General features: G+C 45.7%; 1 protein-coding gene across 3 annotated transcripts in view; it reads left to right on the top strand.

Annotated features, from left to right (window-relative positions):
- Positions 1-16,273, top strand: part of arhgef10 (Rho guanine nucleotide exchange factor (GEF) 10) — a 45,344-nt gene that overhangs the window by 6,559 nt on the left and 22,512 nt on the right. The window contains exons 2-18 of one of the 3 annotated variants that reach the window (XM_085258285.1): positions 636-745; positions 4,976-5,326; positions 7,052-7,396; positions 8,173-8,209; positions 8,309-8,397; positions 8,683-8,739; positions 9,067-9,254; positions 9,590-9,706; positions 10,312-10,423; positions 10,625-10,734; positions 10,822-10,899; positions 10,980-11,159; positions 11,909-12,025; positions 12,253-12,345; positions 12,835-13,005; positions 13,502-13,647; positions 13,740-13,924. In XM_085258285.1, the coding sequence (XP_085114411.1) occupies positions 709-745; positions 4,976-5,326; positions 7,052-7,396; positions 8,173-8,209; positions 8,309-8,397; positions 8,683-8,739; positions 9,067-9,254; positions 9,590-9,706; positions 10,312-10,423; positions 10,625-10,734; positions 10,822-10,899; positions 10,980-11,159; positions 11,909-12,025; positions 12,253-12,345; positions 12,835-13,005; positions 13,502-13,647; positions 13,740-13,924 (2,413 nt within the window). In that variant the 5' untranslated portion in view covers positions 636-708. Of the gene's footprint in view, positions 1-635; positions 746-4,975; positions 5,327-7,048; positions 7,397-8,172; positions 8,210-8,308; positions 8,398-8,682; positions 8,740-9,066; positions 9,255-9,589; positions 9,707-10,311; positions 10,424-10,624; positions 10,735-10,821; positions 10,900-10,979; positions 11,160-11,908; positions 12,026-12,252; positions 12,346-12,834; positions 13,006-13,501; positions 13,648-13,739; positions 13,925-16,273 lie in introns of all 3 variants that reach the window. The other 2 variants (XM_085258284.1, XM_085258286.1) reach the window with 2 other exon arrangements.

The following is a 16,273-nucleotide window of genomic DNA, read 5'->3' as shown; positions in this document are numbered from 1 at the left end:
CCTCTGCATGATAACCTGCCTGGGTTTTAATTTACAGCAGCACATATTTCACATCCTGGAGCGTTAAAGTGAGTTTTTGATAGTCTGCTCGTGTAATGCATTCTGAATGTATTTGAAACCAAAGAAATGAGTTCAAATCTAAGCTGAATCCTGCTTTGCATGAACTTTGCTTTAGCTGCAAAGCTCCACAGCTTCTGTTTTCCTCGTGGACACGCAGCAGGGTGTGATGTGTCCATTACAATTGTAGCACAGGCTGTGCATACCATGGCATCACACACACACACACACACACACGCAGCATTAGCATATGACAATGCCGGGCACACATAAACACACGCCAGCATCAGCTCTCCCTGGGAGCTCTACAAGTGTTTCCTTTGTTTTCTCTCACTCTTCATTTGTCTGAATTCGCTTTGGTTCAGAATCAGATGTTGATACAAAAGGTAGCAGACCGTGACAACACAGCCACGCTGCTGTCTGCCGCTTTAAGTAACATTGAATAACAAGTGGTTGGTCTTTTGTGGACCGACTGGCTCACATATGCTGACCTAGAAATGCCAAACTCGGCCTCTTTTTTTCTGTTGTATGAGCCTCCTTGAACTGACTGTAACGACATTTGTCCTTTTCTCCTGTAGGAATGTGCGTTGGTGTAACTGAGCCTCTGCGTGCTGATGTCTGAAGAGCTTTAGCAGGAGAAGAGCAGTAAGCATGGACATGGAAGACTTTCCTCCCCCACCTCCTGAAAGTAAAGTCAACAAATCCTCGTACTTCATATGTGATTTGCATGTGTCCGCTTCCTCGATGCTTAAACTGGTAAACATGGTGGAAAGTGTTGTTTTCATGGGCCGGTTAGCTCAGTTGGTCAGTTCAATTCTATGTACATAGTGCCAAATCACAACAACAGGCCCTACAAAACCTGAGCAATCAAAACTCCCTATGAGCAAGCATTCGGTGACTGTGGGAAGAAAAAACTCCATTTTAACAGGCTCATGGAGGGGCGGGGCTATCTGCTGCAACTGGGTGAGGGGAGATGAGGGACAGGACAATAGACACACTGAGGAAGAGAGCTGAGTTGAAGAATCATCCACTTCCTATTAGCACCTCGTCCTGAAAGACCACCGTCTTGTTTTGCTCTTTTCTTTCGTTGTACATGTACAATGACAATAGACATGCTACTCTATTCTGTAAGAAGATGGTTTGAAAGGCAGGTGGGTGGAGCTTCTATATAAAGGATATCCTTTCTCTCTGACATCATCCAAATCCAACGAGGAAAAAGAAGAGTTTGGCTCACAGGGATCATTAAAAAATTCCACAGCTGTCATAGTTTATAAATGTGTATACGTATGACAGAAAATGAACAAAAACGTCCACTTTAACCAAAATGAGGAAACTTTGTTTCACAGAGGTTGCAGGTGTTGGTCAGCTGATCACTTCTGCAGGTCATCGTAAGGTTAGATGATTTTCTCAGAGGTTGATGAAGCTGTGCAGCTGGAGTCAACAGCGCAGATTCCTCTCCTCCGCTCATCCACCGCTGTAGCGTGCGTGGGCGGAGGAATGAGGGAGTAAGGAGAGTAAAATGTGCTGCGCTACTGTGAATAGCAGACAATGTGCTTCAGTATGAGGCAGAATACTGATGCAGCAGCGCGCACAGGGGCACACAAAGCCTCCGGGGTAGACGCAGGCCAGAGAAATCCTTCGTCTCCAGCTGGCCGCTCGCTCGATTTGTTGCTGAGGCGAAACAGAAGCAGTGAGTCATTTAAGCAGACCGTTATGGAGCTGAGGGGTCCTCAGAACAACATCCATATTGTCAGCGTGAACAGCTCGCCTCCTTGCCACATTTGCATATATATATATATATATATATATATATATATATATATATATATATATATATATATATATATATATATATATATATATATATATATATATATATATATTTTTATTAGGGGTGCAACGATACTCGTATCGATATTGAACCGTTCGATACAGTGCTTTCGGTTCGGTATGCATATGTATGGAACAATACAAAATTTTTAATTTATTTTATCAACTTTCCTTCTGACGATGCTGTCTGTGTTGAGAATAGCGTATAGTATAGCTTTTATTTTGGAAAGAGACATTTCTCTGTAATAAACTCTCTTTTCCAAAGATGAGTGATTCCTCAATCAGATACAGGGCTCGCAAAATCGCTAGCCCGACGTCCCGGGGCTAGCGATTTTTCCAGTCGGGCTACCAAAATCTATCTCTGCCCTGCCCGTCGGCCTATCGTAGGAAGGAAAAAATATATGTCAATGCTTTTGCATTCTTTCGGAAATGTAGCTGGGTAATTATGTCATTGGCATCGGTGAGCCACTGTCAATATGTGACATATTGAAATCGCGTTTGAATTTGTACACCAATTCCTCTGACATAGTCTTATTAATCGTTAGCTTACTATGCAAACATGACAAGTGAAATCTCCCGCAGCAAGCTTAAACATGTGAGAGGTTGATCGCGCAGAGAATCGCTGAGCTTATGTGAGTGCGTGTGTAAAAGCAGCAGATATATGTTTCAGTTCTGCTGAGCCAAATAAGACAGGTCAAGGTGAAGAAGTGACAGCCAAAGAAAAGCTTACCACAAAACGGAAAAGTTATGACAAATCAGACTATAAGGCAAAAAGAAAGTGCAGCTTTATGGTTTCATGGACAAAAGAATTTCTGTGGCTGCAATATGACGAGCTAAATAACCAGGGCTGCACATAAGTGGTCCGCAGGTGCGCATTCGCTGTCAAAATAAAAAACGCGCACAAGATATGAAGTTGCAACGCGTGTTTGCATACATAAGATTTTCAGGAGGAGGACAGACATTTGTTTAGAACTCTTAAAGATGTCGAAGAAGCTCCTTTAAGCAATTACTGTGATGTTCCTCCACCTCCAAAGAAATGTCAGGAGTCCGAACCACAAAAGAAGCACGTATTCTCGGAAAAGTAGTTGCAGGAGGTGAGCTGGCTTCAAACAAATGATGAACGCACAGAGATGTGGTGCGGAATGTGCCGTGAAAATTTAATAAATGACAAATTAAAAAGGCATGAACATTTTTTTTGTATCGAAAAAATATCGAACCGTGACACCAAAGTATCGAACCGAACTGTGAATTTTGTGTATCGTTGCACCCCTAATATATATATATCTCAACTTTGTAGTCTTATATTTTTATAACACTACAAAGTTGAAAGAAACTCTTCAAAGTGGAGATTTTATTTCCCTTTAAGAGCTGAAAGTAGACGTTAGATGATAATCGTGTGTGTGCACAGTCTGTAAGTAAGCTGTTCTGACATGCACAGCCACTCACCGAGCCAGCTATCAATGACCTCCTCGGCCCACAGTTACAGATGTACTATTGAATGGCCATCTGTGATTATTGCTCTGGCAAAATCCAATCAAACGAACTCTGTTGTGACACTGTCGAGTGTTTCACCAAAGTGCCGATTACTGCAGTTTTTAGCATGTGATCATGCATCCTACATCCCAGTGTTTCCAAAGGCTGTCCGTGCTTTATCACGGCGTCCCACAGCGTTCAGCTCCACCGATGGAAACGGGCAGATAGCATCTCTGTTCCCATGCTTGTTCTTTGCACTTCTGTTTTCATGAGCCGTGGGTGGAGATGGACACGGGTTGACAAAGTTGAGCGGGAACATTAATCACAGGCTGTTCTCTCTCACACTGAGGAGGTGGAACGACTACCTGTCAGAGCCTGAGTCACAGCTGTGTGCACCAAAGTTAGGGTTCAGCCCGTTAGCTGGCCACTAGCCTGGAGGTGAATGTGGTTAATTAGATGGTGACTGTGTGTAAGCAGTAACTATACAATGATCAAAGAAGTATGTGTAAATGTTGGGACTTCAAACATGACAGCAAAGAATAAAAACTGTGGCGGTGGGATCGAACCAGTGACCTTTCGATCTTCAGTCTAACGCGCACCCAGCTGAGCTATTTCGGCCTCTGGTGCTGTCGGGGGGCCTCACCGTGTCACACAGGAGACCGTGCTCTGTTTTCTTTGGGACCCCGTTCGGGATATGAGACAGAAAATCAAACTCTACACTGAGAGTGAACGGAGCCGTGCTGGCTGTGACGAGACGTGTGAGTGATCACAAAGAATCTGTGGTATTTGAGAGAAACTGTGATAGTGGGAGAAAATATGATTCTCAGAAACCCTTCACGATGTTGGCTCTGATAGAAGCAGAGCCCCATACAAGCTCTGTAAAGCCTATTTATAGTATTACCTCATATCTCCACCAGCACTGACTTCTGAAATAAAAATACTCTTGTTTTTTTTTTTTTTTACTGCAATCCCACAAACTGTCTGTATCCATGTTGGAGCTGAAGCCTGCTAATGAAGGCTGAGCATTCCTAAACCAGGAATAATGCACAAACTCAGGCTGTAGCCCTCGCTGAAGGGAGTAACAGCTCTCTTTCCTGCTGGCCTAATTGCAGTGTGGAAACTGGAAAGATATTTGTAGTTCCCTTCCTGTCTCCTGTCAGCTGAGCGCTCTGATGTGAATGCCTTTGAATGCTAGCTGTGCGTTGGAACCCCCCAGTTTGTTTTTGCTGTAAAACCAGTGCATGTGCTGCTTCGGTGCCAGTCCCCAATGCCGACGCTTGTGCAATAAAGTCAAGCCCATCCTTAATTAGAAGTCTGTATGTGGCTCAGTCCTGCAGATTTCAAATGCCACCCAGAGCGCATCTGTGTCTGTGTCCTCAGCCTCTTTTTCCAGAGCTGCAGCACCACCCATGATGCTACAGATGTTAAAGCAGCGCTTTAAGTATCGTTACTATTATCATGCAGTCAAAAAGTGTTTAGCTGATTGTGGTAAACTCATAATTAGTGTGTCTGTCACCTCAGAGTTTTGCACTACATGATAAGATAATAAAGCAATAGCTATTATTCTCTAAATCTAACTAAAATCCAACACCTGGCACATCTGGAACCTGTCCAGTGTTGGCAGGTGACATCTCTTTTGCAGATGAAGATGAGGGGGAACCCTTCGATTTTGACGACATCCCCGAGGCTGCCTGCCCGCCGCCCGCGCTCCCCGTCAGTAGGGATCAGAACAAGGACAGCACTGTGAACAGCCAACGCTCGGACCTCTTCCCCACTGCGGACCCCCCGGTGCCTTCCTCCGCAGCTCCATCATCAGCAGATGGAACAGTTGCCACAGCAGGTGGCGCAGCTTCAGAAGCTGAAGGGACATCTGCTGCTGAGGGGACTGATGACAGGGAGAATGATTTGCCTCCGCCTCCGCTCCCTCCTCTGGATGATGACACGGAGACACGTCCTGCAGCAACAGGTATGCAGTCCAGAAGTGCTGGCCTTTCCTTAGGACAGAGAGTCCTTCCAACTAAAGTTGTGTTTGGAAATCAGTTAAGTGCAAACAATGCCTCGAGTGTGTGTTTTGTTTTTTGGCAGTGACAAAGGTTCTCTGCATTGCCCTGTCATGTTGTGCGTACCCTATCTGGCTCTGCTCACGCCCCTTCAGCTCCAGCGCGAGTGAGATCGTAAAGTGGGGCAGTCTGTCTCTCTGGTGACACCTTGTATATCTGGCTGCCTGTAGCTGGAGATGTTCTGGCTTTTATCACTGAAGGGCACGACAGCAGCAGCAGCGGTCTGGCTGGGCTCTGTTTATTCTCAGTCATTCTGAAATATGATGAGATGTTCCCACTGCACTACACTTCACCGTTTGAGCATCGTTTGCACTCGTGAGAGATGCAAGATCCACATACATGCAGAAGTCTTCTAGCGTAGACGCTACGTGATGTTCCCCCATTCAGGTTTTCATACTTTCAGCACTGCTCACTGCTGCACAATGCCACTGCAGCTTTAACCAAAGCTGCATAAAAGTAGCACCAAATCACAGCAGCAGTCAAGATTTTAGAAACGTGTCCCCAGTGTGAACATCTAAGCTGTTTCAGGTTGGACTGGAATTTTCCCAAAACAGAGATGCAAAATAGCAAATGTCCAGTGAGCAGCAGTTAAATGGAAACATGGGACTTTCATAGTCTGAGTGCTCAAAGTGCTTTCTTACCTTTTAATCTAACCGATGCAGGAACTATGGATCAAAGCACCAACCCTTCATAGCTCTTCCTCCTGAGCCTCAGCTGCTCCTCTGTAAGTTGAGAAAAAGCCTTGTTGATTCCAGAGGTCAGAGGAGATTGGCCAGGCTGCCTCGAGCTGATAGGAAGGCAGCGGTAACCACAAATAACTACTGATTATACCTGAGGTATGCAGAAGAGCACCTCTGAAACTGCAACACGTCAAACGTCGAAGCAGATGGGCTACAGAAGGCCACACCGGGTGGCTCTCCTGTCAGCTAAGGACAGGAAACTGAGGCCACCGTTCACACAGGCTCACCAATAAAAGATTTCCTGTTCTGATGAGTCTCCGTGTCTGCTGTGACTTTCAGAACAGGAAATCTAATGAAAGCATGGATCCATCCTGCCTTCTATGAGCGGCTGGGGGGAAATTTTCTCGGCACACTTTGGGCCCCGTCGTGCCAAACGAGCATCGTCTGAACACTAAATCTTACCGGAGTGTAGATCATGGCTGTGCCTTTGTGAGCACAGAGACCACATCACGTCTCAAAGCTCAGATCGTCTCAAACTGGTTTCTTGAACATGACGATGAGTTCGCCGTACTCAAACGGACTCCACAGTCACCAGATCTCAATCCAGCAGAGCACCTTTAGGATGTGGTGGCCATGAATCTCTGAGGAATGTTTCCAGCAGTTTGTTGAAGATTTAAGGCAGTTCTGAAGGAGAAATGGGTCTAACAGAGTATTTAAATAATGAATAATGTTTATATGAACAACTGAGAGACACCAAAATAATCAGACAGCTATGAAAAAGTAAGATTTCATTCATTAAAAGGTTTTTAATGCTCATTTCTAATGTGTGCAGTAGTCGAGTTTATATAGGCAAATAAATATAATAATTTGAGGCCATCTTTGTCTAAATGTAACTATATTTGTAACTATATTTGTAACTGTCAGCTAACTGTATGATCTTTCCTTCAGCAGTCAGTGAAGGCCAGAAAGTATCTGTCAGCGACGCTCGTGCTCCACACGTCGCCCCCGGTTCCTCCTCCCAGGGCAAAGTCAACCCCTACTCTGTGATTGACATCACTTCCTTCCAGCAGCAGCAGCTTGACCAGCAGCACAGACCCGCCTCTCCCACCCCCTCGCCCACGGAGCCCAAAGAACGAGAGGCAGACGGCCAGGATCCTCCCGGCAGCCCTGCTGGCATCGCTTCGGGATACTCGGTGCCTGTCCCGTGTGGCTATGCGACCCCCTCTGGAGTACCGCTCATCACCCCAGCTTACACCACACCTGTCATCATTCGACACCTCTCCGTGGATGAAGATGGTAAATGAAACGAGCACCAGGGGAAACCCGGAGGAGACTTTAATAAACGCTGCTAAATTAAGAGCGAATGCTTCCGAGTTAAAGCAAATGTTTATCAAATTATATCCATAACTGAATCTTCCCTAGCAGTGAAGTTGTTTTTTAATCCCTTTTCCCCTGCTCTCACTCACGGATGCACAGCTATGACACGTAAACGCGGTCCCGGCTGCTGCGATCCCCCCGGCCTTTCTTCTTTCTCTTGTTTTTCCTAAAGCCTTGCCACAAGGAAGTAGGGTCTAAATTTAGCCCTCCCCAAAGATCCGTGCTGGCTGTAAGGATTTTCCGGTTTCCCTAAAATCTTGCAGTAACTGAGCCCAAGCTTGTGGCCTGGCAGTCCCAGGAGCCTAATTACACTGTAATTATCTAAACAAGGTCACACCATGTTGAAATACTTGTGCTTTTTAGATGTTACAAAGCCAGAGAGTGCAACCATGATATTCATTTGTGCAGTTTTTTGATGAATGCACACAGTACGGGCCTTTTGCTGAAGTTATGACATCTTCCAAGGAAAACAGAAGCACGCAGAAGGAATTTCAATTAGACACATATGTTAGATGAAGTTTTGTGGAAGCACATTTACTCTAAAACATATCCAGGTTAAATTATCCGTGGAATTATCAGTGACCCCTGGTGGCACGTGTGGAAAAGCTTTGCAGTTCTGTGATGTGCTGTTTGGAATGTTTGATTGGGGAAAATAATTCCTGCAGGATTCACACCACAGTTCATTTTCCCTGCAGTGATGCTGGTTGGGACTGGGAACGCCTCAGCTGACAGGTGAGTCACATGCGAGCCGTTTGTGCTCATCACAGAGTGCATCGACAGCAACGTCGGGGACATGTTACATTGAAAATGTGTTTTTATGTGTTCTCCAAGTGTTTTCAGTGAAGAGTATCCACCTATCAGAGAAGAGGATGCTTTGGCAAAATGGGCAGCAGATCCTGCCAACACCGCATGGATGGAAAGTAAGGAAACAATTCCGAGTAAGGTCAAAGTTACCGCGGTGCTGCTGCGGTGTCATCTCTCTGCGTTTGCTTCTGCGCAGTCACGACATGCCCGCAGGGTGCTCTCATCTTTTTAAAATGTTCTTATGACACAACTGGATTCCCGGAGACTTCCTTCCCCGTTCGTTTGAGGAAGCACAGCCTTGCGTTTGCCTGTCTTCTAGCTCTCTCCCTGCATCGCATCCTGGCTGTCGCGTTACTGGATCGGTTACGTGGTGTGTAAAAACCGTGCACGTGTCTTTTCAGATCCACATGAGGTGATTTATGATGATGTGCCCAGAGAAAACTCCGACTCCAACACAGGTTTGTGAACTATACTTTATTTTTCTCATTCCACACATTCAGTTTCAAGCTTCCTGTTTTTGATCCCGTCCACTTTCGCTTCTTTCTTCTCGTTTAAAAGTCACCGTTTGACTTATTTAGGCTCAAAAACTCCTGTTTGACTTGTTTATTGACTTTAATGTCACTAATCAATGCTAATTAGATATTTTGATGAGATGAGTGTTGCATTCAGTGAAGCTTGGGACTTCTCACGTGTTCGTTTGCATCATGAAACTTCAAGTTCATTTAAGGTCATAGCCAGACTGTAGTATTTCTGAGTATCACTGCGAGTCGCTCTCATTCGTACAGATCCAGATGAGATGATCTACGACGATGTGGAGCTCGGCGAGGAGGGCGGCTGCAACAGCTCCCTCGACAACGGCTGGAGCTCCAGCGAGTTTGAAAGCTACGATGAAGCCAGCGACGGGGAAGGTCGGCCTGAGAACGGCCTGCCCCACGCCTTCATGAGAGGGAAGCCGCCCCAGAGGAAGACTCATGTGTGTATAAGGATTACTTTTCTCGTCAGCACGTTAAACATGCAGCTCAGGATAGCGGGGATAACGCAGCGTGTCTTTCATACAGTTTATGAAAGTGTCTTTTTTACTGTGCTTATTCTTTCCAGTTTACAGCGATGCACACTCGTGCATTCGATGCAGCCCATTCGCTTCTCCTAGTCGTCTTCCTGCACGCTGTGATGATTTGCCTCGTGGTTTTGACACTTCAAAATCACTTTATTTAAAAAACCACCACGTCGACACGAAGGCGAGCGTGGTGGGACTCCTGCTCATTCCCAGTCTGTGTAACCAGTAACGCTTGCTTTGCTTTTGTTTAGCTCTCTCAAGATCTGACACGCTTGAAAGAACACTATGAGAAAAAGATGAAAGATCTAATGGCAAACACAGTGGGAACGGTAGAGCTGCAGCAGTTAAAACAGAAACACGAGCAGAAGGTAAACTGGCTGAGGCTCACCTCATGTGTTTGTACTAGATAAAGTAGTCCCAGCCCTTCACACTCAGTCTGGCTACCTCCACTCTGGGCGTCCTGCTTCTGACTTGGTACCTTCATCCTGCTGTGACGTGAATGAACTTGTGGTGGTGGTGATGGTGGGAGTGCGAGCAGTTCCTTTGCATCCCTTTCTGCCACGTCGACCTGTCTCATTGAATGTTCGTGCGTCGGACGTCCGAAAGGACACATTTAAAGTAACACGTGTTTATTCTTCAGCAAACTGAGACACCAGCAACCGTGTCTCCCAAGCATTTGAACCTTTGTGTTCCATTGTACAGACTGCGATGTCTGTGACATTTAAACCTCGATCTCGCATTATGTTCTTAAAAGCACCACGTTGCTTTTAGCTGATGTCCCAGTTTCTGTCTCCTGTGGTCGCCTCTGCTCTTCTGTCGTCTTGTGTTACGCATTCTGTTCATCCCTCCTCTAACACTGCTCCTGTAGATCGGTTCAGCTCTTCTTTAGTCGTAGGTTTAGACAGACTAAACCAAACCTGGACTAAAAAGGACTCTTCAAATCCTAGTAATGGTGCATTCTGTCTCATCCAAGATGCAAAAGCTGGTGAAGGCTGCCAAGGAAGGAACCAAAGATGGACTGGAGAAAACCAAAGCTGCAGTGAAGAAGGGACGCTCCTTCATCAAAACCAAGTCTTTCTGTCAGGGTTTGTGCTGCTTAAGTTACACTAAAATACACAATTACCTAGGAGTTCAAATCTCATTGACCTCAGCCTCAAGGTCAGAGGTCAGGTTTTCTGAAAATCTTGTAAATGTGGTCACTTGGTGCTTCTAGGAGGCTGAGTCATAGCGTTTTGCTCTTCAGGTGGACTTTAGTGCTTTACTTCCTGTTGTTTCGAATCTTTTAGAGAAGTCGGCCTGTTTTGAGGATGAGGAGTCTGGACTCTTCATCGAGGTGGACTGTTTCAATGTTGAGCCAGTACTGTGTCCAGCACCGGAGGCTCTGTCACAGCAGCAGGTTTGTAACTTTCCCAACTCTAACCTAATCCAGTTATGCTTAACTCTGTGAAATCGCTGGTGAAGGAAACCTGTGTTTGATCCACAGCTGGTCAGAAGATGCATCCTGGGATCTATTTTGGAGAGCGAGAAGAATTATCTCGATTCTCTCAAGAGGATTTTAGAGGTATGCGAGTACAGCTGCGGTGATTGGCGCTTTGGTTCTTAAGTGCATCTTATTACAGTTTGTATTGTCTCCTTCGTCAGCAATACGAGAAGCCCCTGTCGCAGATCGAGCCCAGACTGCTGAGTGACAGGAAACTGAAGATGACTTTCTATCGCGTGCGTGAAATCCTGCAGTGCCACTTCCTGTTCCAGATCGCCCTGGCGAGCCGCGTGGCGGAGTGGGACAGCCTGGAGATGATTGGGGATGTCTTTGTGGCGTCGGTAAGCTCGTGCCATCTTACTTCCTGTCAGACGTCTCACGGAGATATCTAAAGCCTGTCATGTGACACGCCACACTTCAAATAATAAAACCACAGGATTTCACATTAAAAGCTTTATTTGGACCTGAAGTATTTATAGAGTAAAACAAAAAAAATGTCACCTCATAGGCAAGTTTGAACCTTGAAGAGATTCATTTTTTTTTACCTAAATAACACTGGAGCTAAAGTTCTCACTGCTGTGCCACTCAGCGGTTAAAAAAGCGATAAAAGCCCTCAGAGGGAGCGTCTTTTGTCCCGCACGCTGAAAGGATGACGTCTGAGTCTCGCTTTGCCCGTCAGCCAACACTCAGGAGATTCAGTCTGGACAAACTGATGGACAAAACACTGAAAATCCGTTTTCAGCAGCAGACCAGCATCAATCGTTTTCAGTATTCCTATAAATAGTTCTCCGTCTGATGGAACTTTTACCGCTTATTGGTGAACATGACTTAGACAGAAAAGCTTTTTATGTAAATCTTTATGTAACATAACTATATCACACAGCTCTTTGCTTGTGAGCATGAGCATTATTAGACCTAATTTATAAAAAGCATATTTACACCTTATTAAAGCACCATAGACAAGTTAAAGTGAATTCACATTTTTAATGGTACTGCTGCTGTGGTCTGCATCTTTATAGAGGTTTGGATGATGTCATTTCCTGTAACTGAAGCACATGATGCAGTAAGTAACCCCTGTGTTTATGTGCAGTTCTCTAAGTCCATGGTGCTGGACGCCTATCGCGAGTATGTGAATAACTTCAGCACTGCGATGGCAGTCGTGAGGAAGACGTGCGCCTCCAAACCAGCATTCCTGGAATTCCTCAAGGTTTGAGACCAACACACTAATGTCAAATATTAATCTTACAGGACAGAGTGGAAGTTTGTTTCTCATTAAACTGTTTCATTATTTTGTTGCTGTGCATTTGAATAAAAAAAGCTGTTTTGCTGTATATCTGATATCAAATGCAGCTGTTCACATTAAAACAGATTGGTATATTGATTTTCTTACAAAATGAAAGTCTTTACACCAATTGGCCATCTTGTCGCCGACAGCATCGTCAGGAAACCAGCAGTGACCGAATGACTCTGTACGGCCTGATGATGAAGCCTATCCAGAGATTCCCTCAGTTCATTTTGCTGCTGCAGGTATAGTTCACTCTTATTTTCACCTCCTTCACAGTAAAATGCAATGTGCAGCAGGCAGTGTTGTTCATGTGTTCACCAGCAGAGGGAGTGCCGCATTCATAAACCCAGCACTTTGTTTTTCAAAGCTGCGGCTCAAAGCGAGGCAGGGGAATTGCTCTGAAGAGACCTGCTTTCCTCGTCTCTTTTAATCCTGCTTCCCGTTGCCCCGGCATATTTACTATTAATGTCTGCTGCAGGAAAATATCAGTGAAAATGTGGAACACTGGGCCGCTTTCTTTCTTTTTTACACCAGTTTAATAGCAATCAAGACAGCTTGATAATTCGTAGAAGGGCTCTCCATCGATTCTTAAATCTTTAGGATGAATTATGAGGATGTGTGTTATATGTAGAAAGATGGAGTGGGGCAGAACAGGGCTCGGCTGGTATTAGTTGTTGAAAACGGGGTGAAAAAGCATCAAACTGGTGTCTTTTTTCTCTCGTCTTCATCAGGACATGTTGAAGAACACACCAGTGGGTCACCCGGACCGCCTGCCCCTGCAGATGGCCCTGACCGAACTGGAGACTCTGGCTGAGAAGCTCAATGAAAAGAAGAGAGAAGCCGACCAGCGCTGCGAGATCCGTCACATCGCAAAGGCCATGAACGAGCGCTACCTCAACAAGGTCTGCACGTTTCTGCGCCGAACCAAAAGTCTACTGATCGGTGGAGACTTTGCTTTTGGCTGATTTATTTTTTAGCATATGCTGTGGCATTTCTCTCAGTCCCAGTGTGGGCGGCCATCAGACACTGGAGCTTCTCTCCTGACTGAATACCTTATTTTTAGTGCATGGCTTAGCACAGCGTTTGCACAAAAACACCAGCTTTCCCCAAGGTATAATTATTCGACTGTCTTCAGCCACCCACTCTGGCATCTGTGCACAGGCGTGTTTACAGGATGGCCTGGATGGGGCAGGCTGTGAGTTCCCCGTAGCCTGGATATTCTCAGAGTCGCTGCATTACTCTTATCCAAAGTGAGAGGATGCAAGAGTGAAATGAGCCATTAATGCCAAATGAAATACGAGGACTCTTAGTCTTTGCTTGTTCTGTATTCCTTCTCCGAGCTGGGTTTTTGTTTAGCGTCTTCAGAGCATTAATGTAGCATATCATCTCTGTCATCAGCTTCTAAGTAACGGCAGCCGCTACTTGATCCGCTCAGACGACATGGTGGAAACGGTCTACAACGAGCGTGGGGAAATCATCAAAACCAAGGAGCGACGCCTGTTCCTGCTCAACGATGTGCTCATGTGTGCCACGCCCAACATCCGGTGAGGGAGACCACAACCCACAAAGTTACATACCTGTGTGAGAATCGGGGGGTTTCATATCAAAGCGTTTTCATCGCTCGTTTCTTTTTCAGATTTCAGGATGGCAGCGGCAGTGGCAGCGGAAGCGTAACACTTGACCAGAAGTTCCTTCTGAAGTGGAGCGTGCCTCTGAGCTTCGTGGAGGTGCTTGAGTTCGGGTCCAGCGAAGACATGGCCGACACCGGCCGCTTCCCTCCTCCTCATTCGGGCGAGAAAGTGGTGATCAGCGCCAAGCCAAGTACGACGCAGTTTCACAGTCAGGGATTTTGTGTCTGCTCGCCCGTCACCTTATTTGTGTCTCTGTTTGGCACAAATCTAGTAACTCATTAGTTTAGTGGATCGTACGGTATCAGCAGTTGAGGGTCGGTCCTCTGACATGAGGAACTGCATCTGCTTCGACTTCCTTAGACCGAGTTGAAAACTGTCACCGTTTCTTAAAAACATCAGTGGAAATATTTATTTCCCAGCCAGCACATGTGTGTTTTTTCCCCTCTGCAGTCCTCAGCTTTGCTGGCTGCCGGTCGGGTGATTTCAGTCTTTCCAGTAGGTTCCCCGTCACACACAGCTGCTCGGCCACTTTAAAAGGCCCAGACCAGACAAACAGCAGGCCTAAAAACAGCGTCGCATTCTGCGGTCGCAGCGCTGCACTTTTTATTTCAGGATTCGATCTGTGTTTAAATTTGCCGGGTGTCTGCTGCAATGCTTTGATTACGTATTTTCCCTGGTTTGTCCAAAGTTTGAAGAATTCAAGCAGAGGTCAAAGGCTGGTTCCTTCAGCGCTGTAATTACTGCCGCTGATTACACACTGCGCTCCGGAGCTCACTGACTCTCCACTTCTCTCAAATACTTTGATATAACAGTCAGACTTTTCCTGCTAGTGGTCACACTGTCATCGATCTCTGATCCACACCTGCTGCCCACCAGCTACTTAAACACCTTCTTCTTTTCTCTACCTGCTATTTATGTGCTTTTACTTTTTCCCTGAGTGTAAGCTGCATTCAGCGAGCGCTCCACTGTTTCACATCATCTGCCTCCCATGGAGAGTCCAGCATGTTAACAGATGATGGGGCTGTTCTTGCAGACAGAATCAGATGTAATGGAACTTAATGTTGAGATTATCTACATTACTTAACATTAATACATCAGAGTTTCCTCGCTGTGATGCACTTAGTCTGGAAATAACTTGATTTGTGCGTGTGTGTGTGTGTGTGTGTGTGTGTGTTAAAAGCTCCTGGACAACTGTGTGTGTGTGTGTGTGTGCATCATCCAGGAACTTTTAACAAGTGGAAACAATTGTTTTCTCAGCCCCGTGTGTGCAGCCAAAAATCCGCTCGCAGACCAGCCTGCAGTGAAGGCAACGCAGGGACTCTCCAGCTATGATGTCATCGTTTTCATGTCTCTCTGCTTAAGTCATCTCTTCCCTACGCTGCACTGCAATTAGACCACCGTGCACACCGGTCATTTGGAGTTGTTTTCCTGCGGCTCTCACGGCCGGTGTGTCATTTGTAGATATTGTGTTTGTTTTTAGGAAGCGTGTAATTGCTGGGGTGACTGTCCTGCTTCTGAAGATGCTCCTGGGCCGGTTTTGTTAGAAAAATCTGGGCAGTTGGTGCTCTCACAAAGAGCCATTCACGAGGTTGGACCCAGTTTGAAATGGGTTACACAGAGCCAGTCTAGTCTGTGGGAATGGTCGCTGCTGTGATGGGGTTATATTCTTGCCTGGGCCTTATTACTTCTGCTAGTAAATACACGTAATAAACAGCAAGTAATGGTACTGATGGTGTGAGAAAGTTAGCACAGAGACCAGTCATATGCAGGTTATAGGGCTTCTTAGCAATAACAATAAAAACAAAGACATTTAAATCATGTAGAAATTTTAATGTTTCAATGATGAAGGTTTATTCCTGTCCTGACCTGCATTCAGCCTCCTGGTCACAGTGTTTAAAGAGACACATGAGCCGTGCAGCTGCCTTAGACGAGCCTGGAACAACAAGAAGCAGTTTCTACTTTGAATAAATTCTGATAAAACTTCAAACCTTTTGTTGTGTTTGCAGACAGAAAGACACCCACGCACAGACGCTACCAAAACCAGAAACACTCCAAGAGCAAATTCCTCATCTGATATCATGATTGTTTCAAGTAAATAAACATGTGAAATATATTTTGGGATCACTGCGATTGAATTGGAGGTCATGCAAACATCAGTGAAACCAAAAACCAATATAGTCTACAGGAGGCCCAGCAGTAGTGCTCACGCATGTGTAAAGATGGCTGTATTTGAACAGCCTCATGCAGGCAAACTCGGAGGGAAACGTTTCAGAGTAACTCTTACAGAGACCACCAACGAACTGGTCATGTACAAACAGGGGTAAGATTTCCCCCGAACGCCCAGTCGTGAGGGAGCCGGGCCGGGTTACCATGGAGCTGCAGTCGGAGTCAGACTTTGTGACTATTGTACGAGAGTATGAAAGAGGAGAGAAGAATAACAGACGCAAACAGAGCTGAAGGCATTCTGGATCTCCCAGAGTTGCAGTTTAACTCTTTGTTCGCTGCAGACCTTCACACGCAGACTTAGCAAGTGTTTTCC

The sequence above is a fragment of the Mchenga conophoros genome, linkage group LG19, assembly GCF_057382185.1.
Source record: "Mchenga conophoros isolate Kocher_MC1m ecotype Shallow Benthic linkage group LG19, M_conophoros_male_GT1.1, whole genome shotgun sequence".
NCBI lineage: Eukaryota > Metazoa > Chordata > Actinopteri > Cichliformes > Cichlidae > Mchenga > Mchenga conophoros.
Note: the sequence above shows the minus strand (reverse complement) of the source record. Positions and strands in the feature narration are given on the sequence as shown.